Below are 27,798 nucleotides of genomic sequence, written 5' to 3'. Positions count from 1 at the left end.
TTGGATTGTTTGGACTGTGTCTTTATTTACTTTTGGGGAAAAAGACTGGGTTTAGAGATTTTTATTTCCTACTCTAGTATCGTGACTGATCAGACTAAGTGATGTCTAATAAAACAGCCACCTTCTTAGCCTTGAGATGTGGTTCGATCATCAACCCCAATGCAAGAACTCTGGAGCAACCACAGACACTGTTGTTAATATTCCTCGTGAAATGGGTAATCTGGATGATGAACAAACCTAAGAGATAAAGGGAAAGTTTTAGTAAAGTACCTGTTTCTGGGCTAGGTAAAGAGGTTTCTTTTAAACTGGCTTAAGCAGGAGATCATGAACTTCTTATTGCCAAATTCAGACTTAAATTGAAGAAAGCAGGGAAAAACCACTAGACCATTCAGGTGTGACCTAAATCAAATCCTTTACAATTATACAGTGGAAGTAACAAATAGGTTCAAGGGGTTGGATCTGATAGAGTGCCTGAAGAACTATGGATGGAGGTTCGTGACATTGTACAGGAGACAGGAAAGGCCATCCCCAAGAAAAAGAAATGGGAAAAGGAAAAAGGCTGTCTGAGGAGGCCTTACAAATAGCTGTGAAAAGAAGAGAAGCAAAAAGCAAAGGAGAAAAGGAAAGATATACCCATTTGAATGCAGAGTTCCAAAGAATAGCAAGGAGAGATAAAAAAGCCCTCCTCAATGATCAGTGCAAAGAATAGAGGAAAACAACAGAATGGGAGAGACTAGAGATCTTTTCAAGAAAATTAGAGATACCAAGGGAAAATTTCATACAAAGATGGGCACAATAAAGGACAGAAATTGTATGGACCTAACAGAAGCAGAAGATATTAAGAAGAGGTGGCAAGAATACACAGAAGAACTATCCAAAAAGGTCTTCACAACCCAGATAATCACGATGGTGTGATCACTCACCTATAGTCAGACATCCTGGAATGCAAAGTCAGGTGGGCCTTAGAAAGCATCACTACGAACAAAGCTAGTGGACGTGATGGGATTCCAGTTGAGCTGTTTCAAATCCTGAAAGATGATGCTGTGAAAGTGCTGCACTCAATATGCCAGCAAATTTGGAAGACTCAGCAGTGGCCACAGAACTGGAAAAGGTCAGTTTTCATTCTAATCCCAAAGAAAGGCAATGCCAAAGAATGCTCAAACTACCGCACAATTGCACCTCATCTCACATGCTGGCAAAGTAGTGTTCAAAATTCTCCAAGCCAGGCTTCAGCAGTACGTGAACTGTGAACTTCCAGATGTTCAAGCTGGTTTTAGAAAAGGCAGAGGAACCATAGATCAAATTGCCAACATCCATTAGATCATCAAAAAAGCAAGAGAGTTCCAGAAAAACATCTATTTCTGCTTTATTGACTATGCCAAAGCCTTTGGCTGTGTGGATCACAATAAACTGTGGAACATTCTAAAAGAGATGGGAATACCAGACCACCTGACCTGCCTCTTGAGAAATCTGTATGTAGGGCAGGAAGCAACAATCAGAACTGGACAGAAACAACAGACTGGTTCCAAATAGGAAAAGGAGTATGTCAAGGCTGTATATTGTCACCCTGCTTATTTAACTTATATGCAGAGTACATCATGAGAAATGCTGGGCTGGAGGAAGCACAAGCTGGGATCAAGATTGCCGAGAGAAATATCAATAACCTCAGATATGCAGATGTTACCACCCTATGGCAGAAAGAGAAGAAGAACTAAACAGCCTCTTGATGAAAGTGAAAGAGGAGAGTGAAAAAGTTGCCTTAAAACTCAACATTCAGAAAACTAAGATCATGGCATCTGGTCCCATCACTTCATGGCAAATAGATGGGGAAACAGTGGAAACAGTGACAGACTTTATTTTGGGGGGCTCCAAAGTCACAGCAGATGGTGACTGCAGCCATGACATTAGAAGATGCTTACTCCTTGGAAGGAAAGTTATAACCAACCTAGACAGCAAATTAAAAAGCAGAGACATTACTTTGCCAGCAAAGATCCGTCTAATCAAAGCTATGGTTTTTCCAGTAGTCATGTATGGATGTGAGAGTTGGACTATAAAGAAAGCTGAGTACCAAAGAATTGATGCTTTTGAACTGTGGTGTTGGAGAAGACTCTTGAGAGTCCCTTGGACTGCAAGGAGACCCAACCAGTCCATCCTAAAGGAAATCAGTCCTGAATATTCATTGGACAGAATGATGCTGAAGCTGAAACTCTAATACTTTGGCCACCTGATGCAAAGAACTGACATTTGAAAAGACCCTGATGCTGGGAAAGATACAAGGCGGGAGAAGAAGGGGCCGACAGAGTATGAGATGTTTGGATGGCATCACTGACTCAATGGACTTGAGTTTGATTAAACCCCGGGAGTTGGTGATGGACAGGGAGGCCTGACGTGCTGCAGTCCATGGGACTGCAAAGAGTCAGACATGACTGAGCAAATGAGTTGAACTGAACTGAACTAAGGGAATTGATGTAATTTTCCTTTTGGACAAGTAAAAGCCCAACCAGTTTTATAACCACTATGTGCAATTGCATTGCAGTGTAATCAACACATTGTAGAGAATAAATATGCTTACATGCACTTGGGCACCTGCACAAAAATAAGCCAATATATTACATTTTTGTAGGTTTGTTATTCTACAGCATAAGGAGATAAACAGTTTGTGTCGATATTATAAGCTCCTGAGAGGACAGAAATGAGTTCTTCCACTTTTAAAATCGTGCCATTCTGGCTTAATACCTGAAGTTAACAAATATTTCAAGGTGATGGTGAGGAAGGTGACAAGAATAGTACTGTTGTTCAGTTTCTTCCGAGCACTAAGAAATAATTTACCTATGACTTCACTGGGTGAAAAAATTATATATTAGATCTAGAAATGGATAGGGTGATTATAATATAAGCCACTTCAACAAGGGTTTCCATTTTGGCAAAGAAAGTGAACTCTCTTTGTATATATAAAGTCATCATTTTTGAGATAGGTGGTGCTAAATCACTGGATAATTCTTATTGATTGAAATGACTGGTATTAATTGCTAAAATTACTGCCTGCTTCTTCACTGTCTGTTACTCTACCCTATTATTTTATTATTCATTCAACCAATATTCAGTAATTACTCAGGGAGAGAATAGTTTCTTAAAATTTCTTCCCTAAGAATCTACTGTTCTATAATAAGCAGAAAGTACACAAAATAGATTAGCAAACCATGTGCTATGTTAACGAGGGAGATGTGCCAAGAGAGAGAAAGAGCAGGACCCAGAGGGGGGAAGTGTTGTGCTGGGCTGGGCTGCCTTTTTAGATGAAATGACAGAGAAGATGTCCCGGAGGTGCCATCTGAGTTAAGACTGACATTGTAAACCCATGGCTGATTCTTGTCAATGTATGGCAAAAACTATTACAATATTGTAAAGTAATTAGCCCCCAAGTAAAATAAATAAATTTATAAAAAAAAAAAAAAAAAAAAAAAAAAGACTGACATTGGTGAGAGAGGGAACACCTGGGTATCTGGAGGAAGAGCATTCTGGGTAGAGAGAACAGCTCAGGTAGAGGCCCTGAGATGGGCCTGACACGTAGGGCAGCACGGAGGCCACTGGGCTGCACTGAGTCAGAGGGGCTGGGCAGCAGGACTGACGTGAAGGCAGAGATGTGGCGGGGTGGGGGAGGGGGGTGGTCCTGCTGCTTCTGTGAGGGGGGTGGTCCTGCTGCTTCTGTAGGCACTGTGAGAACTTTGGCCTTTGCTCCAAGTGAGAAGGCAGGCCACCAGCTGCCGAGAAGAGAGGTTCCTGATCAGATCTTTTTTTTTCCTAGAAAATAATAGTATCTTTATTTTATTCAATTTAATTTTTATATTCTATTGGAGTGTAGTTGATTAACAATGCTGTGTTAGTTTCAGGTGTACAGCAAAGTGATTCAGATATATATATATATATATTCTCCCGGGGAGGAAGAAACTGATGACGCAGGCAGAGAGCAGGATATAGCCAGGTTTTAGGCCAAGGAGTAAGACAAAGAAGAGTGAGGAGACCTGAAAGTACGTGCAAAGGATGTCAACGTGTTGATCGATTCTGGAATTCAGGCAGAATACAGACTGAGGGGCGTGGAGCAACAAGGGTATGAGGGCTTGAAGGAAAGAGAGGTTTTCCATCCATTTCCCTAAAAGAAGAGGCAACAGAGGACTCTGCCCTTTGTGGACTAGAATAAATGGAATTCCCTCCTTACCCTGCTCCCACAGCATCTACGGTGGAACCAGCTACTTACTTGCCATGGTCAAAATAGCATATGTTTCTATTTAGGCCATCCAGACACTCCACATCCTCCGGGGTCAACTGGAATTCAAAAACCTATCAAAATATGAGACAACCAATTCAATTTCCCAGAGGTAAGTACTGCCACCCCTACATGCCCCCTGCATGCAGATACGGACACACACATTTATGTAGGAACTTGTGTAGTTTTCATGAACCTGGGGTTCATTCCCAGCGAAAGTCACAGAAATTTGTCCATTCAGAGAGTTGAGGTTGGTGGTTCAGGTCAACTTTGGAGCCTTTGGGTGACCGTGGTGATAGCCAAGAAATCTTAGAGATTTCTGAGCCCAGATCTCATCTTGACAAACTCCTTCAATTTTTTCAGCTGAAGAAATCAAGAGATGATTTATTCAGGGCCATACTGTGGAGTGAAAACTAGGTTTGAGACTTAAAATTGAAGCATGTAAATTATCATAGGTGAAACGAATCGCTTGTCGAGGTTCGATGCATGATACAGGGCGCTTGGGGCTGGTGCACTGGGATGACCCAGAGAGATGGGATGGGGAGGGAGGTGGGAGGGAGGTTCTGGAAGGGGAAAACATGTACACCCATGTTGGATTCATGTCAATGTATGACAAAACCAATACAATATTGTAAAGTTAAAAAATAGATAAATAAACTAATTTAAAATCTAAAAAATTAGTAAATAAACTTGACTCAAACCCTCTATAGACTGTTCTTTCCAAACACTATGCCTCCTGCCTTGTAGGTTTGGAGGACAGGAGAGTTAAATACAGCACATATACCCATAGAGAACATAGGGAGATAAACTTTACCCAAATACACATTGGGAACCTCCCAAACAACCCATCCCAGGGGACAGACAATGTGCCTCTGTCAGCCTCTTGCTGCCCACAATCCTACAGGTACCTGGAAGTTCTCTTTGATCCTCTTCTCACTGAAGCTCTTGGCCAGAGCCACCACACCCCGCTGCAGCTGGTAGCACAGGGATACCTGGGCTGGAGTTCGCCGGTGCTTTTCAGCAATGGCATTGAGTCCTGGATCCTGCAGGAGAACCAGATTTTCCTTTTTCACCCTGGGAAGGAGACAGAGATGCTGTGTTTCTGAGGTTGCACATCCGTTCTACCTGGGTTAGTTTAATCAGGCTAGGGGTGGTTAATCCGCTGGAATCTTCCTCATGACATTCTGGCTGTGTCAACAGCTCTCTTGCCTCTTTTGGTAAAGTCAAAGAAGAAAGACAAAAGAAAGTGAGGTGAGAAGGAAAAATCCATTTTTTTTTTCATCTTTTAAACATTTTTGAGAAATTTAGCAAAATATGGAATAAGTCAAGAAGGCAAAATTGTTGTTCCAAGTAATATCCAATGGCCACCATTGTAACAAATAGTCAAGACTTTTATAAGAATTTGCTATTTCAAAAGATATATTTGACTAACTGTATCTGTTTTGTACTCCAGTGCTAAAAGGTACACATCAATATTCCTCTTCAAGAGATTAAGAAATTAAAACTGATAGAAATTGTTATTTGTCTCTCATCGCTCAACTGCTAAGTGTCAGAATCATGACTTGGAAACCTTGTCAGTCTTTAAAGCCAAAACTTTTGAATTGGATGAACATTTTAATTAGTAATAATAATTTGTGCTTCCCAGGTGGCATTAGTGGTAAAGAATCCACCTGCCAATGCAGGAGACATAAGAGATGCAGGTTCGATCCCTGGGTCAGCAAGATCCCCTGGAGGAGGAAATAGCAACCCACTCCAGTATTTTTGCCTGGAGAATCCCACGGACAGATGAGCCTGTTGGGCTATAGTCCATAGAGTCACAAAGAATCGGACATGACTGAAGTGACTTAGCGCTCATGCAATAATTACTTTTTATTCAATAATATTTTATTGAGTCCTCACAATGTAGGCTAGGTAAAGGGTTTGCAAAGATGGATCATTCCTGCTAACTATCCTTAATTTCCCCCAGACAGTTGAGAGATGGCTCCAGAAGACACAGCATCTAGGATCAGAATACCTTTATAGAGATCATTACCATTTCTTCCTTAAGTCAGACCCCAAGGGAGCATAGGCAACCAGCAGAATGTCCTTGGACTTGCAGAACTCCAGCAGTTTGCTCTGGTTGAGGTAAGGGTGACATTCTACCTGCAAATTGCCAAGCAGAAGTACTAGAGTGTGGGGTCAGCAGGATCACCATCCCCAAATGTACAAGGAACACACAGAGCTATATTCATGGTGTTGGAATTATTTAGAAATACCAGCAACAAGGCCCAGCACATGACCGTCATCCACAGCTGTGACCATGGTGCACAAGACCCAACAGTTTTCCTGCCTAAAAATGCCTTGTGCTTTATCTGTTCATCTGTCATTCCCTCCCCAAGAAGGAATCCTTAGCAGCCAATTTTCTTTCCTTTCTCAAATTGGTGATCTCCAAAGTGGAAGTAAATCTCCCAAAGGACAAAAAATAAACATTTTTAGATCTTCTGTTTTTATTTTTATCTACAAGGAAGAAAACACTAAGCCTTACTAATATCTAATATATGGATTGCCTTTAGATGTGAGATGTCTAAAAGGAGATGAGATCGTGTAGAAACGTAGGCCCTCTGCCAGGAAAAAGTGCTGCCAGTTATTAATATTTTTACACTCATGATTTCCTTCCCTATTCTCCAAGATAAGGAAGTGTATGTGTTGCTCATTAATGTGAGTTTATCTTAACAAACAAACTTCTAAATTTTTTTAACTTTTAATTTTTTATGGGAGTAAAAGCTACATTACATACTTTTACCATTTTACCCATTTTTAAGTATACAGTTCAAAGGCATTAAGTACATTCATATCATTTGGGAGTGATTTCATACCACGTACCCACTACTATATTTGAAATGGATGACCAACAAGGAATTACTCTGTGGCACAGGGAACTCTGTTCAACATTATGTAACAACTTAATTGGAAAAAACATCAGCAAGGACTGATGCTGAAGCTGAAGCTCCAATACATTGGCCACCTGATGCGAAGAACTGACTCACTGGAAAAGACCTTGATGCTGGGAAAGATTGAGAGCAGGAGGAAAAGGGGGTGAGAGAGGATGAGATTGTTGGATGGAATCACGGACTCAATGAGCATGAGTTTGAGGAAACTCCAGGAGATAGCGAAGGACAAGGAAGTCAGGTGTGCTGCAGTCCATGGGGTCACAAAGAGTCAGACATGACTGAGCCACTGAACAACAACAACAATTGGTAAAAGAATCTGAAAAGGACTAGATACATGTATATGTGTAACTGAATCACTTGGCTGTACACTTGAAACAAACACAGCATTATTCATTGACTGTTCTCCAAGATAAAATAAAAACTTCGAAAAAGAATCTCAGTGGTTATCTCATGACAAAGAACTGAAAAGAGCTGTTAAAAGATGAATTACCCATTCTCTCTGATGCATGAGTGTTCCAATATTTCTGACCTTTTATGAGAAAGGTCAATCATTTACTAGCTCTGAATTTCTAGGGCCAACTACCATAACACCTAGTAGATTATACTTCAACCTGACTCCTGGATGTTTCTTGTAAAATGACATGGGAACAAAAACAAATAAGAGAAATAAAAATAAATGGGTGCAATCTTTAGCAATATCTTCAGTTACTTAAAATACATTCTGTTCTCTTGGAGCAGCTGATGTCCCAAGGTCAGTGGAAAAGAGGGAAGTGCCATTTTGGTGACTTTGTTGAAATGAGGGAAGAGTAAGCTGGTGAGGAGGGAGAGGAGATTGGGGGCAGATTGATGAGGGGACTACCTGGTTGCAGACAGGCTTGTACTTGAGCCCTGGCTTGTTCAGGATCTTCTCCAGCTGCTTGCGGTTAAAGTTGGACACCCCGATGGACTTCGTCAGCCCTGCGTCCTTACACTTCTCCAGGGCCTGGGGTGGGAGGGGTGGTGAGGGGTAACTAGCTAGAGAAGCATACTAAATGGTAGCATGAGTGGCGCTGAGTGAGGGAGAATACAAGACGCAGATTGCAATAAATAAGACAGGAGTTGCCCAATAGGAGGAGGATGAGAAACAGGAGAATGAGAACTATGTTTAAAAATAGTTTTTTAATTGGCTAAGAAGATAGAAAAAGAAAAGGATGAAAGCAGCCCAGGCAGGGTTAAGAGAACCAGTATGATCTCTAGCTGACCACCTAGAAAAATCTGGTAAAACACTAGCAGAACAAGTGCTAGGAGAAAGGAGCTTGAGCCAGGCATAGCCTGGGAAACAGGAAGCTGCCATGCTCGCCTCCCAGACCACTGGCTTTCTATTTTCTCTTTGACCTCCTTTCCTATGATTGACATCAAACTCATTGGGCTTCAGTTCCACCTGTTCCTTGATGTTTTTGAACATGGTGAGCTTTCTCCTGGGCTTCCCAGGTGGCGTTAGTAGTAAAGTAGTAAACCTGCCAATGCAAGACATGCAAGAGAACTGGGTTCGATCCCTGGGTTAGGAAGATCCCCTGGAGGAGGGCACGGCAACCCACTCCAGTATTCTTGCCTGGAGAATCCCATGGACAGAGGAGCCTGGCGGGCTACAGTCCATAGGGTCGCAGAGTCGGATATGACTGAAGCGACTTAGCACGCACACACAGACTTTCTCCTACCTTAAAATCTTTGCCTTGATTTTCTTTATGTCTACATCAGTCTTCCTCCAGATGCTCGCTTAATAAATCTCATCTCCTGAAAGTCTTTGGTCAAATGCCACCTTCTCAAAAAGGACTACAATGTCCCTTCTGTTTTTCTTTTTCTAAACAAATTATTCAATTTATTTATTTGGCTGTGGCATTTCTTAGTTGTAGCATGTGGGATCTTTGACAATGGCATGCGAACTCTTGGCTTCCCTGGTGGCTCAGATCGTAAAGAATATGCCTGCAATGCAGAAGACCCAGGTTCGATTCCTGGGCCAGGAAGATTCCCCTGGAGAGGGGAATGACAACCTACTCTAGTATTCTTGAGTCTTCCCTAGTGGCTAAGATGGTAATGAATCTGCCTGAAATGTGGGAGACCCGGGTTCGATCCCTGGGTTGGATAAATCCCATGGAGAAGGGAATGGCTATCTATTCCAGTGTTCTTGCCTGGAGAATTCCATGGACAGAGGAGCCTGGAGGGCTATAGCCCATGGAGTTGCAAAGAGTCAGACATGACTGAGAAACCAATACTTTCTGTGAACTCTTAATTGTAGCATGCAGGATCTTGTTCCCTGACCAGATTGAACCTAGGCCCCCTGCATTGGGAGCACTGTCCCATGTCCATTCTGTTTTTAATTGCCTATTTGTGCCCCCAAACTACCCTGGCATTCTCGTTTCCCTGAATCAGCTTCACTTTCCTATATTACTGCATCCCTCCCTGCCCAGTAGAACCTACGACACTATAGGACCAGAGATCTTAGTTTTGTTCACAGGTATAGCCTGAGTACATGGAAGTACCCAAGGCTAAGTACATCACAGGCACCCAGTAACTACTTATTGAATCTATACAGATGGAATGTGAAACTGAGGTACAGGGACATTCAGGGCCTTGTCCACATCTACACAAGAGGCAGAATTGGACCCCGTCCACCTCTCTCCAGTTCCTTGTGAGTCCTCTCTCCCTCAGCGTGCAGAGACATGGCCTCTTTGGAGCTACACTCACCTCCCACGTGGTACAGAGACCCACTGTGTCAAAAGCGATGTTTCCATGGGTGTCCTCTGGGATTGGGTCCTCCCCAGGCTGGAACACAGGAAAGAAGAGAAGGTTATATCAGGCTGTGTCTGGCTTCAGCCAAGCTGTTTGGAGTCTTTAGACCTTGAAACTAATAAAACAATCTAGCCTTGTTCTTGAAAGGAAGAGGGAAATATAGTACATTGGAAAAGTACACTTCTAGAAATGTTTTTAACCCCTGAAGGTTTAATAAATATTGCTTGTGTAAAGACAACTTGAGATACCCAAGACCCCATCATAGTGAGAGCCCAGAGAGGTGCGATGGCCAGATGGGCTCCTTGGTCCTGATCCTTGTGGGATAAGACTGTTCCGCCCTGCTCTCCACCTGGAGGTGATCATGTGAGAACGGGACTTATCAGATCTCAGGGCTGAGTCTCATCCTCATTACACGTTCTGTGCCTTCCCTGGTTTCCACATCAGGATGTTCCCCAGACACCAGTGGGCACGAGGTCAAAATTCAAGAGCACAGGGCCTAGAAAATTTAGACATTTGTCCACAAGATCGAGGCAAAGACATTGAAACCAGTAAACCCATCTAATACTTTGGGCACCAGATGCGAAAAGCCGACTCATTGGAAAAGACCCTGATGCTAGGAAAGATTGAGGGCAAGAGGAGAAGGGGACAACGGAGGATGAGATGGTTGGATGACATCACTGACTCAGTGGACATGAGGTTGAGCAAACTCCGCGAGACAGTGAAGGACAGGGAAGCCTGGTGTGCTGCAGTCCATGGGGTTGCAAAGAGTCAGACACAATTCAGCAACTGAACAACTAACCCTTCAGTCTGGAACTGGAATAATGAGCTGGAATGGGGATAGGTGCAGAAAAAAGAAAAAACAAAGAGAATGTCAAAGTATCATGTATGATTCGTCCCACTTTCACCAACTGTGTCCTCTTTTTATTTCACTCCTAATGACATTAATAACCAAAGTAAAATAACTCTCACTAACCTTCAGAGCTATTGGGGAATGAATAAGATAAAGATCCACGTAGCTCAGTTGAAGTTTTCTCAGCGAGCTTTCCAGGCAGGTTTGGACCAATTCTGGATGGAAAAAAGTGTTCCACAGCTACAGTGGTGGAAAAAGAAGTGGCGTGGGATCATTTAAGAGTATTCAGGAAAGATGAATATAATGGTGAATAAACAGCAACAACCAGAAACCCACTTGTGGTTGTTGAGAAGTGATAAGTCATCCTGTGAAGCTTGGGATTCTTTATCATCATAGTTTATTTTCACAATGAAGTAAGACACCAGCATAGAAAGTTAAAATATGGTCTTACACAGGTGTTCTCAAAACTGGAAACATAAAGAATTACTTGGTTTGTCTGTGCAAATTATAGCCCTGAGTTCTCTCTCAAACATCATAAAATCATAATGTCTGGAGACTGGAATAGGAAATTGCATTTTTTTTTAATTTTTAAAAAAGTTCATTTATTCTTGAGATAATTGACATATAGCACTGTATGCTTGGGGTTTCCCTGGTGGCTCAGAGAGTAAAGCATTTGCCTGCAATGCGGGAGACTGGGGATCAATCCCTGTGTCAGGAAGATCCCCTGGAGAAGGAAATGGTAATCCACTCCGGTACTCTTGCCTGGAAAATCCCATGGATGAAAAAGTCTGTACAGTCCATGGGGTCACAAAGAGTCGGACACGACTGAGCAACTTCACTTTCACTTTCACTGTATGCTTAAGGTATACAGTGTAATAATATGGCAGAAACCAACACAATGTTGTAAAGCACACAAGGTCTTTATCTGTGGCAAGCGAACTCTTAGTTGTGGCATGTGGGATCTAGTTCCCCCACCAGGGATCAAACCCAGAACCCCCTGCATTGAGAGTGCAGAGTCTTAGCAACTGGACCACCAGGGGAGTCCAAGGAAACTGCATTTTAAACAAGGACATCAAGTGATTGTGATCTCTGCTGTATTTAATGGTTAGATTTGCCAAAGAAAGTTAGGTCTCTTAGGAATTTTGGGGTAGAGGGTGTTTTAGTCACTTCATTTTAAGTGTAATAATCTAAGGGAAATCTATCAAAATTACTAAGGATAAAGAAACAAAAGGATCCCGTGAAAAGAGGATGGAAGATGAGAGTTAAGAGGGTTAGTGATGTAGGGATACCTCTGGAGCTGGAAGGAATGAATATCCATTCATAGACCAGGATGGGTTCACTACCACAAACACTGTCTCCCTCCTCTTGGGCTGCATTACCTCCAATTCTAATGCTTTTTTTCTAGCAGTCAGTTCAAGGAACATGATGGGAAAAATTCCTCTCAGGCCCCCTTTCCAAACTGATTCAAATATTAAGTTCTTCTGTTTGTTTTAGATATGGCATCAGTGGATATAAATTATATGAGTAAAAATGGTTGAGAGTTTTAAAAAATACATTAGAAATGCTTTTATAAACATGAATGTTACCCTCATATGAGTTCCATGGTATTATTTTTCCTACCTTATAGGAAAGAGAAACAAATGTCTATTGACAATGCTATATAGGTTGAAATATAAATACTAAGGTTTAAAGAGATCCAAAGACTTTTTTTTTGGTTAAGAAATTTCACAAAGTCAAATATATGGGATATTAAAAAGCTAAAATTTGATTGTAGTTTCCATAACACTACCTTTTCTGATAAATTGCTCTCTCTCACACCACAGCTAAGAAAGATGAAGTCATTACATCAAAATGTAAGTATAACAGAGTTGGAAAAGATAAATCCACTTTGAGTTTTAAACCTTATGACAATAATAACAGCTAGTATTATGAGCATTTAAGATGCATTAAATATTTTTAAAGCTTTACATATATTTTTGAAGTATTAATAATGCTCAAAAAATCCTGTAAGGTAAATATTATTTTATTCATTTTATAGCTTGGGAAACTAAGGGACAGAAGTTAAGTAGTTTGTCCAAGGTAAGTAAGTGATAGAACTTGGATTCAAATACAGGAAATCTGACCACAGAACTCACATTGCTATCCACCTGTTCTAAACCAGCCTTCTCATAGTTCAAGGACTGAGAGTGAACAGGAATTAAACCAGTGAGAAGAGCAATTTGCCAATAAATGATTCCTCAAAGAGTAAGCTTCCCACAGATACACATGTAGCTGCACACAGCACCTTTGTAGTGTAGAATAAATCACCCCTCTTCACGGTACCATCTGCAAGCTTCATCTGGGTGGCCCTCCCAATTTCTTCTTCATTTTGGTAAATACATGCTGAGTCAGTATGGCGGTTTGGTTCAATTCAGTTCAGTCGCTCAGTTGTGTCCGACTCTTTGCGACCCCATGAATTGCAAAACGCCAGGCCTCTCTGTCCATCACCAACTCCCGGAGTCTACCCAAACCCATGTCCATCGAGTCGGTGATGCCATCCAACCATTTCATCCTCTGTCATCCCCTTCTCCTCCTGCCCCCAATCCTACCCAGCATTAGGGTCTTTTCCAATGAGTCAACTCTTCGCATGAGGTGGCCAAAGTATTGGAGTTTCAGCTTCAACATCAGTCCTTCCAATGAACACCCAGGATTGATCTCTTTTAGGATGGATTGATTGGATCTCCTTGCAGTCCAAGGGACTCTCAAGAGTCTTCTCCAACACCACAGTTTAAAAGTATCAATTCTGCTGCGCTCAGCTTTCTTCACCGTCCAACTCTCACATCCATACATGACCACTGGAAAAACCATAGCCTTGACTAGACGGACTTTTGTTGGCAAAGTAATGTCTCTGCTTTTAAATATGCTATCTAGGTTGGCCATAACCTTCCTTCCAAGGAGTAAGCGTCTTTTAATTTCATGGCTGCAATCACCATCAGCAGTGATTTTGGAGCCCAAAAAAATAAAGTCTGACACTGTTTCCACTGTTTCCCCATCTGTTTCCCATGAAGTGATGGGACCAGATGCCATGATCTTAATTTTCTGAACATTGAGCTTTAAGCCAACTTTTTCACTCTCCTCTTTCACTTTCATCAAGAGGCTCAATATGGCGGTAGCCAACATCAATTGCTGTCATGACAGCTTTTTCTACCTCACTCTTAACAACCTAGAAAAGCATAACAAGATAAAGATCTGCTTAAATCAGGAACAGAGGACCAATTCCACAAACAGAACTGTTCAATAGAAGCCATCACTCTAAGAGTTAAGAGCTAGTCTGGTGACAAAGCATAATGTTGACTTTTATTTCATGGTAAATATTTAACAACTGAGTCTGAAGAAGAGGAGTCCTGATTTATAGCATTAGCCAATTTCTGTGGTGGAAATACTCCCACCATGGCTCATTTCTTGCAACCGATGTTGGGAAAGATACTTATGATAGAAACTTTGAGTTCATGAACTGGTCCCAGCACATCATATCATTAACCCTCTATTTCTGGACTTCCACTATCTACAAGACAAGTAGATTTACATAATATATAGAGTTACCTTTCTAAATTAATTCACTTTGTAAGAGATCATTAAACTACTTTCAACCCAGATATCCAGTGCAAAAAATTATCAGTGCAACGAGGACATAACTTTAGATGGAATAAATTCGTGATTTACCTAAGTAAACTTGGAGAAACACTTCAAACGACATTTGAGGAAGAACTAAAAATGTAAAAAAAAAACAAAAACAAAAAACCACTTTTTTTCACTTAATAATTTCTTATTATTAATTTCTTTTTTGGCTACTAAGTTCATCATCTTTAGCTAACATTTCCTCCTTCAAAACTGTTATTCTTCTTAGCTGTCTACTGGTTTGCTGGTTCACCAGGCAGGGCTTCTGAAATTATCTATAATTTTCACCTCTCCATTACCCCTGTTACTTCACTCAGTAGTAAAATGTCTCTTAGGTGTATGTATGTATACACACACACACACACACACACATATATATATATATTTAATTTGCAACTCCTGATGAGTTAACCAGTCCCATGGAGATGAACTGACTGTTCACAGATGAAAAAGCCAAGTCAAAATAAAGCAATAGTCCCTGCCAGTGTTCTTGCATCAGACTTCAACATCATACAACACACAGCTCTCCTGCTGGGGCACCAAGTGTGAAGTTCAGTCTTCCAAACAGGGAGAGAATTTCCAAGTGCCGCATGCTTCTTCCCACAGCTTAGTATTCATAGCCTGACCTCTAAGGGACTATCTCCACCTCAGACCACAAAAATTCCCTCTGAGATGAAAGATGAATCTCTTTCTCCAGGTCCTTTTATCCCCAAGTTTTCTCTGGATGCTCTATGATTGGGGGTACATGGGAGGGGACAACCTGGATGTTAGACATTTCAGAGAAACTGCATCACAAACAAATTTGCATCAAGGTCTCTGATACATGGTAAATGGGCTTCCCTCGTAGTAGTTCAGTCCATAAAGAATCCACCTGCAATGTAAGAGACCTGGGTTCAATTCCTGGATTGGAAAGATCCCCTGAAGAAGGAAATGGCAACCCACTCCAGTATTCCTGCCTGGGAAACCCATGGACAGAGGAGCCTGGCAGGTTACAAGTCCATGGGTTTGTAAGAGTCGGACACAACTAAGTGACTAAACCACCAATCACGACAGCTGGATTTCATTGATTCTGAAAGTGTTAGGCACTCAGTTGTATCTGACTCTTACAACTTCATGAACTATAGCTTGCCAGCCTCCTTTGTCCATGGAATTCTCTAGTCAAGAATACTGGAGTGGGTTGTCATTTCCTTCTCCAGGGGATCTTCCCCATGCTGGGATCGAACCGGTGTCTCCTGCATTGCAGGCATACTCTTTATTGTGTGAGACACCAGGGAAGCCATTGATTCTAATCTGCTGTGAAATGGCTACAACTGGACAACAGATGAGACTAAAGGAAAAAGGTGGACCCACCCCTGGAAATTCGAAAAGAACTGACTTAATGCACAAAATAACCTACCCAGGAGAGAAGCAAAATATAAATTAAGAAAGGGTGGTCCGTCTGGATTTCCCAGATTCACACAGTCACTGGTTCTGATCAGGACCCGAGTCTGCTATTCCTCCATCTCTAACACCATTCTGATTACCTGAGGAGCAGAGGTGCCCAGTCCCAACAAAGGCATGAAGCATCCATCATTCATCTTTAAAGAAAAAAGTTTCATTTGGTTCATCCTCTCTCACTTTTCTGGCTAGACAAACTGTAATTTTCCTCTTTATTAAGAGAAATCTGCAAAGGGAAGAAAATAGTACAATTTTTTTTTTTAACACAGAAGTAGGATTGCATCCCATCCTAAAGGAAATCAATCCTGAATATTCATTGGAAGGACTCATGCTGAAGCTAGAGCTGAAACCACCTGATGCGAAGAACATACTCACTGGAAAAGACCCTGAGGCTGGAAAAGACTGAGGGTAAGAGGAGAAGGGATGACTGAGGATGAGATGGTTGGATCTCAATGGATATGAGTTTGAGCAAACTCCAGGAGATAGCGAAGGACAGGGAATCCTGGCATGCTGCAGTCCATGGAATTGCAAAGAGTTGGACACAACTTAGCAACTGAACAACAAGGATTGCTGAATATGGTAGATCTACATTCAATTTTTTGAAGAGCAATCATACTATTTTTCATAGTAGCTGCATTATTTGCATTCCTATTAACAGTGTACAAGGCTTCTGATTTCTCCACATTCTCTCCAACACTTATTGTGTCTATCAGTTTTTTAAAATAATAGCCATTCTGACAAGTATGACAGTATCTTATAGTTTTGATTTGGATTTTCCTGATGACTCGTGATGCTGACCATGTTTTTATACCTATTGGCCATTTGTTTGTTTTCTTTGGATAAATGGCTTCATCAGAAATGTAATTTTGATTAGCCAGGTAGAAATTGTCTGGTCAGCACCACTGAGATCAGCCCGCTCCATTTCCTGCAGGAATAGAAACAATTTGCATGCTAAAACCCTTGTTGGCTGATCTTTGAAAGTATTGTTTTACTTTAAGATCTGGTAAGGTAGCAATAAAGTTAATTTTTGAAAAACCACTAATTTTTGTGTTGCAAAATACTAATGTCATCTCATTAAAAATAGATAATACAAGGAAGTTAGTTCAAACTTGACTAAAGTAAAAAGGTCTTGGAGGATGCAAATATATCCACAAACACAAGAGATTCTAGCAAAAAAAGAAGTTTACTGGAATATACTAGAGACTTTTGTCATTGATCAGATAGGAGATAAATACTTCATATATATACAGTTGACCCTCCAACAATGCAGGGTTTAGGGATGCCAACCCAAGCACAGTTGAAAATCCACATTTAACTTTAAAGTCTCCTCTTCAGTTCTGCCTGTGTAGCTCCAACCAACCTGGGTTTACCAGTGTGGTACATATTTACTGTAAAAAAAAAAAAAAAAAAGAAGCCACTTGGCCCCACATGTTTCAAACCTGTGTTGTTCAAGTTCAGTTCAGTTCAGTCGCTCAGTCACGTCCGACTCTTTGTGAACCCATGGACTACAGCACGCCAGGCTCCCCTGGGCATCACCAACTCCTGGAGTTTACTCAAACTCATGTCCATTGAGTCAGTGATGCCATCCAAACATCTCAGCCTCTGTTGTCCCCTTCTTCTCCTGCCTTCAATCTTTCCCAGCATCAGGGTCTTTTCAAATGAGTCAGCTGTTCGGATCAGGTGGCCAAAGTATTGGAGTTTCAGCTTCAGCATAATTCCTTCCAGTGAATATTCAGGTCTGATTTCCTTTAGGATGGACTGGTTGGAACTCCTTGCAGTCCAAGGGACTCTCAAGAGTCTTCTCCAACACCACAGTTCAAAAGCATCAATTCTTCAGTGCTCAGCTTTCTTCACCGTCCAACTCTCACATCCATACATGACTACTGGAAAAACCATAGCTTTGACTAGACAGATCTTTGTTGGCAAAGTAATGTCTCTGCTTTTTAATATGCTGTCTAGGTTGGTCGTAACTTTTCTTCCAAGGAGCAAGTGTCTTTTAATTTCATGGCTACAGTCACCATCTGCTGTGACTTTGGAGCCCCCCAAAATAAAGTCTGTCACTGTTTCCACTGTTTCCCCATCTATTTGCCATGAAGTGATGGGACCAGATGCCATGATCTTAGTTTTCTGAATGTTGAGTTTTAAGCCAACTTTTTCACTTTCCTCTTTCACTTTCATCAAGAGGCTCTTTAGTTCTTCTTCTCTTTCTGCCATAAGGGTGGTATCATCTGCATATCTGAGATTGTTGATATGTCCCCCAGAAATCTTCATTCCAGCATGTGCTTCATCCATCTCAGCATTTCTCATGATGTACTCTGCATATAAGTTAAATAAGCAGGGTGACAATATACAGTCTTGACATACTCCTTTCTCAATTTGGGACCAGTCTGTTGTTCCATGTCCAGTTATAACTTTGCTTCCTGACCTGCCTACAGATTTCTCAGGAGGCAGGTCAGGTGGTCTGGTATTCCCATCTCTTTCAGAATTTTCCACAGTTTATTGTGATCCACACAGTCAAAGGCTTTGGCATAGTCAATAAAGCAGAAGTAGATGTTTTTCTGGAACTCTCTTGCTTTTTCAATGATGCAATGGATGTTGACAATTTGATCTCTGGTTCCTCTGCCTTTTCTAAAACCAGCTTGAACATCTGGAATTTCATGGTTCACGTACTGCTGAAGCCTGGCCTGGAGAATTTTAAGCATTACTTTACCAGCATGTGAGATGAGTGCAATTGTACGGTAGTGTGAACATTCTTTGCCATTGCCTTTCCAAACAGCAAAATTTGAGTTTTCCAAATTTGCTGGCATATTGAGTGCAGCACTTTCACAGCATCATCTTTTAGCATTTGAAATAGTCAACTGGAATTCCATCACCTCCACTAGCTTTGTTCATAGTGATGCTTCCTAAGGCCCACTTGACTATGCATTCCAGGATGTCTGGCTCTAGGTGAGTGATCACACCATCGTGGTTACCTGGGTCATGAAGATCTTTTTTGTATACTTCTTTTGTGTATTCTTGCTACCTCTTCTTAATATCTTCTGCTTCTGTTAGGTCCATACCATTTCTGTCCTTTATTGTTGCCATCTTTGCATGAAATGTTCCCTTGGTATCTCTAATTTTCTTGAAGAGATATCTAGTCTTTCCCATTCTATTATTTTCCTCTATTTCTTTGCATTGATCACTGAGGAAGGTTTTCTTATCTCTCCTTGCTATTCTTTGCTAGCATGTGAGATGAGTGCAATTGTGCAGCATTCTTTGGCATTGCCCTTCTTTGGGATTAGAATGAAAACTGGCCTTTTCCAGTCCTGTGGCCACTGCTGAGTTTTCCAAATTTGTTGGCATATTGAGTGCAGCGCTTTCACAGCATCATCTTTTAGCATTTGAAATAGCTCAACTGGAATTCCATCACCTCAACTAGCTTTGTTTGTAGTGATGCTTCCTAAGGCCCACTTGACTTTGCATTCCAGGATGTCTGGCTCTAGGTGAGTAATCACACCATCGTGATTATCTGCGTCATGAAGATATTTTTTTGTATAGTTCTTCTGTGTATTCTTGCCACCTCTTCTTAACGTCTCCTGCTTCTGTTAGGTCTATACCATTTCTGTCCTTTATCGAGCTCATCTTTGCATGAAATGTTCCCTTGTATCTCTAATTTTCTTGAAGAGATCACTAGGTCACCTGAAACTAACACATTTTAAATCAGCTATACCCCAGTCCCATGAATAGACATGCCTTGTGAGCTAGACTTTGTGGGGTCAAAAAGAGTCAGACATGACTGAGCGACTGAAGAGAAGATACCCCAATAAAAATTTTTTTAAAAGACTGAAAGTTATGCACACTGTAGTCCACAGGTGAATTATTGGAGATAGTTTCACACTGAGAAAGGGAGAATCCATGACTTGAGAGAATTACTTTCTCCATGTAAAGATTTTGGTATTTACCTCTAAGTGGATATTTAGGATATATTCAAACTTAAACATGAAAAAGTTTGGTAAGGTAGAACCAAATCTTTTACCTTTGGGGGAAGTAAAAGCTAAGACAGTTACCCAGTGGGCCCTGGGAAGCATTTATGTGCCCAGTTGCCCTTGACTTTTGTGTGCAAAACTTACATGTCGGTGCAGATTGGCTGTACACTCTTTTTAAGACTCTCTTCTAAGTACAATTAAAGTCATACAGCAAACTATATATTACAATCAAAGAGGAAATAGTCAAGCACAGTTTTAAATATTAGAGAGAGTAAATAAAAACATCTATGGTGTTGCACATGGCAAGCACCAGCCCTTCTCAGACTGTGAGAACCACCATGAACCTGTCTTTCAGGAACAGGTCTGAGTCTGATCTGGAAAAGGAAAATTTACCCAGACACTATATTCCATTAGAGGGTACTGACTATTCTAATATGGATACAATCAGGCTATCATTTGCAGAGTTAAAACTATGGATACTGGGCTTCCCTAGTGGCTCAGTGGTAAAGAATCTGCCTGCCAATACAGGAGACATGAATTCAATCCCTGATCTGGGAAGATTCCACATGCCGTGGAGCAACAAAGCCTGAGGACCACAACTCCTGAGCCTGTGCTTTAGTGCCCGGGAGCCACAACTACTAAAGACCGTGTGTCCTAAAGCCCATGCTCTGCAGCAAGAGAAGTCACTACAATGAGAAGTCCAGGCACCACAACTAGAGAGTAGCCCCACTTGATGCAACTAGAGAAAGCCCTAGCAGCAACGAAGACACAGCACAGACAAAACTTTAAAAAAAAAAAGAAAGAAAGAAAACCTACAGATATCATGCTATGAATAAAGCAAATAAACAATAGGAAAATGTTATTTCACTGGTTAACTTTTCACCCCTGACTGCTAAGGGGAGCAAGTCCTCTGAAAATCCTTCACACATTGTTTTTTCTCTCTTTCCTCTGCATTTTCAACAATGTGCTGTGTGTGCTAGGTGGAGGTATAGGGCTACTAGATTCACCAAGACTCTGGGAAAATAAATGGGAGAATCAGTGACTCGACCCACATTATATTTGCAAAAAGATTTTCTCCAAAACACATTTTGAAAACATTTTCAAAAGTCAATGACAGATAAAGAATTTTAAAGGCAGCCAGGGAACAATGGATGACACCTTCCAAGGAACCTCCATTAGACTATCAGCAGATTTCTCAACAGAAAATTAACAGGTGTGGAGGAGGGGAGAAGGATGGAAGTATCATTTTCAAGATACTGAAAGATAAAAGCTGTCAGCCAAGAATACCCTAATCCAGCAAAATTATTCAGATATAAAGGCAAAAAATAGGGATTTTTCTCAAACAAACAAAAGTTGAGGAAGTTCATCAAGTTTCATTAACTTTTACTGCATGACATAAAATGTCAAAAGGACCTCTTCTACTAGAAAAAAAAGGCAAAACTTTGAGTAGATAATGGCAGACATAATCAGAAAGTTGAATATTTATATCAGAATAGGCTTTTGAAAAAAACACTTTATTATAGAGACTTCCCTGGGAGTCCACTGGTTAAAACTCCAATGTAGGAGGTGTGGGTTTGATCCCTGGTCCGGAAACTAAGGTCTCACATGCTGCCATGGTGTGCAGCCAAATAAATAAATAAATAAATAAATAAATAAAAACACTTTATTATAGCATAAATGTTAAAAGCAGAAGTATTAGATTTCCTCATTTGCATCCATTATTTTTAATTTGAGAAACAACCCTGTGACTGCTTGTCACAGGGTTTGATGGTAACTCTTGCCGTTCCAGATCTTAGGTTAAGGTTCAGGATTAAAATTATCTGAATGTCAGGTTTCCTAACATGAATTCCAAGCAGACCGATATCGCTATGACCTTATAGTATTTTGCTGGGAGAATTTTAGCTAAATTTCTGAAAGAATCCCATGGTTTTTCAAATCCATAGTGTTTGGCACTGCAATTTCCATGGGTCCTTGTTGGCAAAGACTATTTTTGGTGACTTTGATTCCAAAGAATAAAATATAGAAAGTATTATCGAACTAGGAATTTTGCCCCAGTTGACTGAGTTCTACAACTACAAGGCTCTTCTTTCAGTCTGCCTTGGACATGGGTGACATTCAGAGGCTGTACCATCTTAGATTTTATCTCTGAATCTTGCTATAGTGCAGTGAATATCTGTTCTTTATATTTGTGGTACTATAGATCAGCATGGATTAAAATAGTTACTTTGCTGTGTGAGTTATGAAAGAATCTGGCATCTCCAAATGCTGTGCAGGCAGAAAATGACTAGATGAGGAAAGTGAAAGTTGCTCAATCATGTCCAACTCTTTGTGATCCCGTGGATTGTGTAGTCCATGGAATTCTCCAGGCCAGAATTCTAGAGTGGGTAGCTTTTCCTTTTGAGAGAGTCCTTTCCTAGGCAGGTTGATAAGAAGTCTAGGGGTCCTCAAGGACAGAGGGGTCTGGAATTCTCAAGGAGGAAGAAAGGACAAACTTTTTCTTTTCTCTCTACATTCCTTAGGATTATATAACAATAATGTATACCACCTGAGGACAGTCTCTGGATTCTAATTCTGTTATCTTAAAATATGGGAGTAGGTCTGTCTTTACAAGGATTATATAACAATAATGTATCCTGCCTGAGGAAGTCTCTGGATTAAACTCTCTGGTTCTAATTCTGTCATCTTAAAATGTAAATTATGGGAGTAGGTCTGTCTTTACAAGGATTATAACAATAATGTATCCTGCCTGAAGGACAGTCTCTGGATTAAACCTTCTGGCTAATCCTGTTATCTTAGAGTATATAACTCCACTGCTAACACTAGCAAGGAGGTACTCTTTCTGCCCCCTTCTGATGCCTATGTCAGAAGCTTTCTCTGTCTCCTTTATACTTTAATAAAACTTTATTACACAAAAGCTCTGAGCGATCAGGCCTCGTCTCTGGCCCCGGATTGAATTCTTCCCCTCCGGAGGCCAAGAATCCCAGTGTCTTTTCATGATTCAGCAAAAAACCTTTCACTTTCACCAGGGGATCTTCCCAAGCCAGGGGTCAAACCCAGGTATCCCACACTGCAGGCGGATTCTTTACCAGTTGAGCCACGAGTGAAGCCCAAGAATACTGGAGTGGGTAGCTTATCCCTTCTCTTCTAGATGAGGAGAACTGCCACAAATTTGTAGAGGTAGGCAAGTCAGTTCACAGACATGGAAGGTCTTTTGAAGTCAAATTCCACTCTCCTTAGGCGGGAAATACCCCTTTGAAAACTAGTTTATCCAAAACTATTCCACACAGTGTCATGTAGATCACCTGGAAGTCTGCTAATCTGCTTTGCTAATGTTATAGCCACGCGTTTTGGGAAACAAACTCACTCAGAAGGACAATGCAGGTAGTGGAGTGCCGTTTATTACACCAGCGGGCTCAAGGCATAGTCTTCTCTTAGCCAAGGGCCCCAACCAGCATTTGTGAAAATCTTTTATACCCCATGTGTACGTGTCTGAACTCACCACCCCAAATTCCTTGAGACTTACATAAACAAAGGAAGGGTAAATACAATCACAATAATCTCATCATTTATGTGTTATGTGTTTAAACAGTTAAACAATTGGCCAATAATCAATAAGCCCGAGGTTATACTCCGATAGGTACAGAAAAATTTATGGCCTGTCCAGAGACAGGGGTGATTAGTGTATGTTTTCTCTTAGGCAATGAGTAACCTGGATATGATCTTCAAGGTTCCCCTGTTGGGCGGGGGTCTTATCCTTCTATTGTCGTTTCCATAGGCACTAAGCACAGAGTTTAGAGCCCATTAGAGAGGTGGCCAAGCATGATCAGCACAAACAGGCCTAAGATGGAGTCCAGGTCCTATGAATTCCTTCTTCACTAAGACATAGGTGATGACCACAAAATAACCTATTTGCCATTCTAGCTCACCTCCATAGACCTGAAAACTATTAGAAACACTGACAATTTGAGTGTCAAATTCTTTAACAGTGGTGTCATGAGACAATCACAAAATCTGACTCTTAGCAGACCCTCACAAAAGTTCTTTATAAAGTTAAAAGAATTAAACTGTTCGAGGGTTCAGCAGAGTAGTGTAGCAGAGGTGTGCTGGCCCCATAACGCAGAAGTTGATGGATCAAAACCACCCTCTGCTATCTGTTTAGGGCTTTCCTGGTGGCTCAGACAGTAAAAAATCTGTCTGCAATGCAGGAGACCTGGGTTTGATCCCCGGGTCAGAAGATTCCCTGGAGAAGGGAATGGCAACCCACTCCAGTATTCTTACCTGGAGAATCCCATGGACAGAGGCTTACAGTCCATGGGGTGGCAAAGAGTCGGACCCCTGAGCAACTAACACTTTCACTTTGAAACTGTTCGAAGGAATAAAAATTGGACCATACATTGTTTATCTTAACACTAGACTATTTTTGGAGTAGTTGTTGAATTGGCAGAGAAATCCCTCCTCTCCTGCCCCACCCCCTGCCACACTTTGCCCTGTTATTAGCATTTTGCGTTGCTGTGCAACATTTGTTAAAACTGATGAGCTAAGATTGATACTTTACTATTAAGCAAGGGTTATAGACTGCAAAACAATTCAAACTTTTAGTTGTACAGCAGCTGTATGCATACTGAAAAATGCATATTTACATAAGAATCCACCATTACTGTATACATAATATAGAATAGTTTCACCACCCTGAACATTCTGTGTGCTCCAGTATCCATCTTTCCCTTTCTTTCCTCTTCTAAATGCCTGGCAACACTGATCTTTTTACTGTCTTTATATTTTGCTTTTTTCAGAATGTCATACAGTTGGAATCATATATAATAATAGTATGTAGCTTTTTAAGGTTGCTTTTTTCACATAGCAATATAAATTTAATTTTCCTCCATGGCTTTTCATATCCTGATAGTTTACTTCTTCTTATCACTGAATAAGATTCAGTAGAATCTTAGATGGATAAAATTATGTCTCTGCATCCAACGAATCTCTATATTTATAACTTGGGTGGCTCAGTGGTAAAGAATTCACCTGCCAAGCAGGAGACTCAGGTTCAGTCCCTGGGTCAGGAAGATTCCCTAAAGAAGTGGCAATCCACCCAGTATTCTTGCCTGGGAAATCCTGTGAACAGAGGAGCCTGGCGGGATACAGTCGCAAAGAGTTGGACACAGCTTAGTGACTAAACAGCAATTATTAAAATTAGCATAACCATTCATGTGCAAGATTTTGTGTGGACATAAGTTTTCAGCTTATTTGTGTAAACATCCAAAAGCACTGTCACTGGATCTCTTAGTAAGAGTATGTTTAGTTTTGTAAGAAACCCCAAACTATTGACCAAAAAGAACAGTACCATTTTGCATTCCCAGGACTCATGAAGGAGAGATTCTATTGCAGCATTCCATGTTGTCACTGCTTTAAGTCTAGCCATTCATTTAATAGGCATGTAGGAGAACCTAATAGGTTTTTTTTCTTTTTTTTTTAGTTTGCAAGTCCAAATGACAAATGACACTGAATACTTTTCATATGCATATTTTGCCAGCTGAATATCTTTTTTGGTAAAGTGTCCATGAACATTTCTTTCTGTACTTCCAGAGGATAAAAGTGAGAACCAAAAATTAAGGACCAGTCCCTGGTCATACAACTGCACACTCTAAAGTCACAACGGACAGAAAACTTTCTGGCTTCCAGTATAGAGACTTGTCCACTAGGCCCTCTTAAGTCCAAGCACTAAAGTTATATTTCCATTAAAATACAGTAACAAGGACAAACCTTGCCCTGTAAGATTGCAACTTATTCCTACAAATGATAATATATTTTCTACTCAAGATATGTTTCCAAGCAGTAACAACAGTATGAGGCAAAACCTAGGTGCAGTATTTCTCATCCAGCACTCAGCAGTGAAGGAAAGTTACATGGCTCAAAATAGCCTGGAGTTAAAACTCCCCTCCAGGTCCTCCCCACTATTCTATGCAAAATGAAGAACTCTCTCACCCAAAGGAAAAAAAAAAAATGGACATTAAGGTTGATCATGCCCAGCTCCCAGCCAGTCCAGCCTCTGGCTGATCTCCAGAATTCCTTGCCCCAGCCATTTAAGAGATAACTACTCCGAACAACCTTGGAGAGGAACAGGCCCCCTTAAGACAGTAGCTTTCCACATATATGCCTATATATACTTACTCTTTTCTTGGGCTAGTGCAGCAGCTCACTAATCTGACAGCTGCCCCTTCTTGCCTCATTAAAGGTGATCTGTTCCTGTAAAGCGCCGGTCTTGTTCTTTTTCTTAACCTCATCTTCTCTAACTCCCTTACCCTACATTTTTTGGTGCTGAAACCCAGGAGGTTGAGGTTCCTTATTCTCCATGGCCAGCTCTTTGGAGCGTGGAAGCCTGCCGAGCTCACTTTCCAGCCCGGACTTTCAAGACCTCCTTGAGAGGATGTCCTGTGCCTTCATGAGTGGTGCAAGTCCTGTGTAAGGGCTTTATTGGTTTTCCACTTAACCGGAGGAATATTGGTCTCTCTCTCTCCCCGCCTCTTTTCTCTACACTTTCTTTTCCACGAGACCAACCAACTCCAGGACAGAGGCCTTTTGCCATTCGACCTCCCTCCAACCACCTTGAATTCACGCCTGACCCAGTAGCCCAGGTAAGCTCAACAGTACTCTAGGGCGCCATAGACTATCGTTCTTTCCGGGTTCCCAGAGAAACCTCTGGCCAAAAAGCCCTCAGAGGAGGTACGTGGGGGACGACTCTCTCTCCTTCAGAGTCTCTCTCTCTTTGCCTGGTCAAACGATTAGGTGATAACCTTTTCTCTCAACCGGATAGTCACTAGCCATTTGCTATGGGGTCAAGCCAATCCGTCCCACGGGACTCTCCCTTGGCCTGCATAAAACAAAACCTCAAACCTCTACTCTTGAGCGATCTCAAGGTTCATAAACTCGAGTCACTTTGCACTCAAATTTGGCCTCAATACAAACTGGATAACCAAAACCACTGGCCTGAGTTCAGGACTTTCTATTTCAATATTTTATCAGATCTCACAAACTTCCTCAAACGGAATGGCAAATGGTAGGAGGTCCCCTATATTCAAGCCTTCTGGGACTTTAGAAGCCGTCCTTCTCTCTGCAAAGACTGTTCTACCTATCAAATCCTCCTCTGTTCTCTCTCCCCCTCCATTACAAAAGAATACTATTCTAAAGTCCCTAAACCCCCAGCTCCCAATTTTGACCTGGAAGATGAGCCTCCTCCCTACCGCCCCAGAGAGAAAGCTTCCAAAGAGACCCCATCCTCTAGCCCATCCTCCTCCAAAACAGGAAGCGATGACTCCGAAACCTCAAAAGAGATTTCCACTCCCCCTTCATCAGCCAGGACCCGAAACAACCACATGTTTCCTCTCAGAGAGGTAGCGGGACCAGAGGGCCCTACACAGGTTCATGTGCCTTTCTCAATTTCTGATATGAGCCAAATTGAAGAAAAATTGGGATCCTTTTCAGAAAATCCTACTAGATACAAAAAAGAATACCTCCGCCTTACACAAGCATATCATTTAACCTGGAACGATCTTGATTACATCCTAAATGCCACTTTAACCCCTGATGAAAAGGAACGGATATGGCAGGCAGCCTGGACTCATGCTGATCAGCTCCACAACCAAGATAGGAATAATCCAGTGGCTGATGACGCAGTCCCTTTAACTGAGCCACGGTGGACATATCAAGCAGGTGATGCCGGCATCTGGTACCTGCATCATATGATCACCTGTTTACTAGAAGGAATGCAAAAAAGCTCTCACATTCATGTTAACTACGATAAGATTAGGGAAGTGACTCAAGAAAAAGATGAAAATCCTGTCCTTTTTCTTTCACGGCTTACTCAGGCAGTCCCAAAATACACTAATCTAGATATTTCCACCCCTGCCAGACTTCTGTACCTACATGTCC

At 41.3% G+C, this 27,798-nt stretch overlaps 1 protein-coding gene across 1 annotated transcript; it reads right to left on the bottom strand.

The window, feature by feature from the left end:
• LOC145533531 (aldo-keto reductase family 1 member C3-like) lies at nt 1–27,798 on the bottom strand. Its single transcript, XM_081561095.1, has 11 exons — nt 26,041–27,798; nt 15,991–16,130; nt 13,951–14,012; nt 13,095–13,200; nt 10,934–11,050; nt 9,916–9,993; nt 8,051–8,173; nt 6,294–6,403; nt 5,170–5,335; nt 4,253–4,335; nt 1–237 (listed from the first exon to the last, which is right to left on the bottom strand). The coding sequence occupies exons 2-11, from the start codon at nt 16,072–16,074 to the stop codon at nt 195–197; spliced, it is 972 nt and encodes a 323-aa protein (XP_081417221.1). The 5' UTR covers nt 16,075–16,130; nt 26,041–27,798; the 3' UTR covers nt 1–194.

This window comes from Giraffa tippelskirchi, chromosome 13 (assembly GCF_054371585.1).
Source record: "Giraffa tippelskirchi isolate mGirTip1 chromosome 13, T2T-mGirTip1v1.2.pri, whole genome shotgun sequence".
Classification (NCBI taxonomy): domain Eukaryota; kingdom Metazoa; phylum Chordata; class Mammalia; order Artiodactyla; family Giraffidae; genus Giraffa; species Giraffa tippelskirchi.
This window is presented reverse-complemented; position numbering and strand designations above follow the sequence as displayed.

Bases quoted from the DNA above. Each gene is read 5' to 3' on its own strand.
- LOC145533531 (XM_081561095.1), bottom strand. From the start codon at position 16,074: ATGAACCAAATGAAACTTTTTTCTTTAAAGATGAATGATGGATGCTTC. The intron at 6,404-8,050 runs GTAGTCCCCTCA...GGCAATTTGCAG, and splicing joins ACAAGCCTGTCTGCAACCAG to GTAGAATGTCACCCTTACCT. The intron at 4,336-5,169 runs GTACCTGTAGGA...ATATTTTGATAG, and splicing joins GGATCAAAGAGAACTTCCAG to GTTTTTGAATTCCAGTTGAC.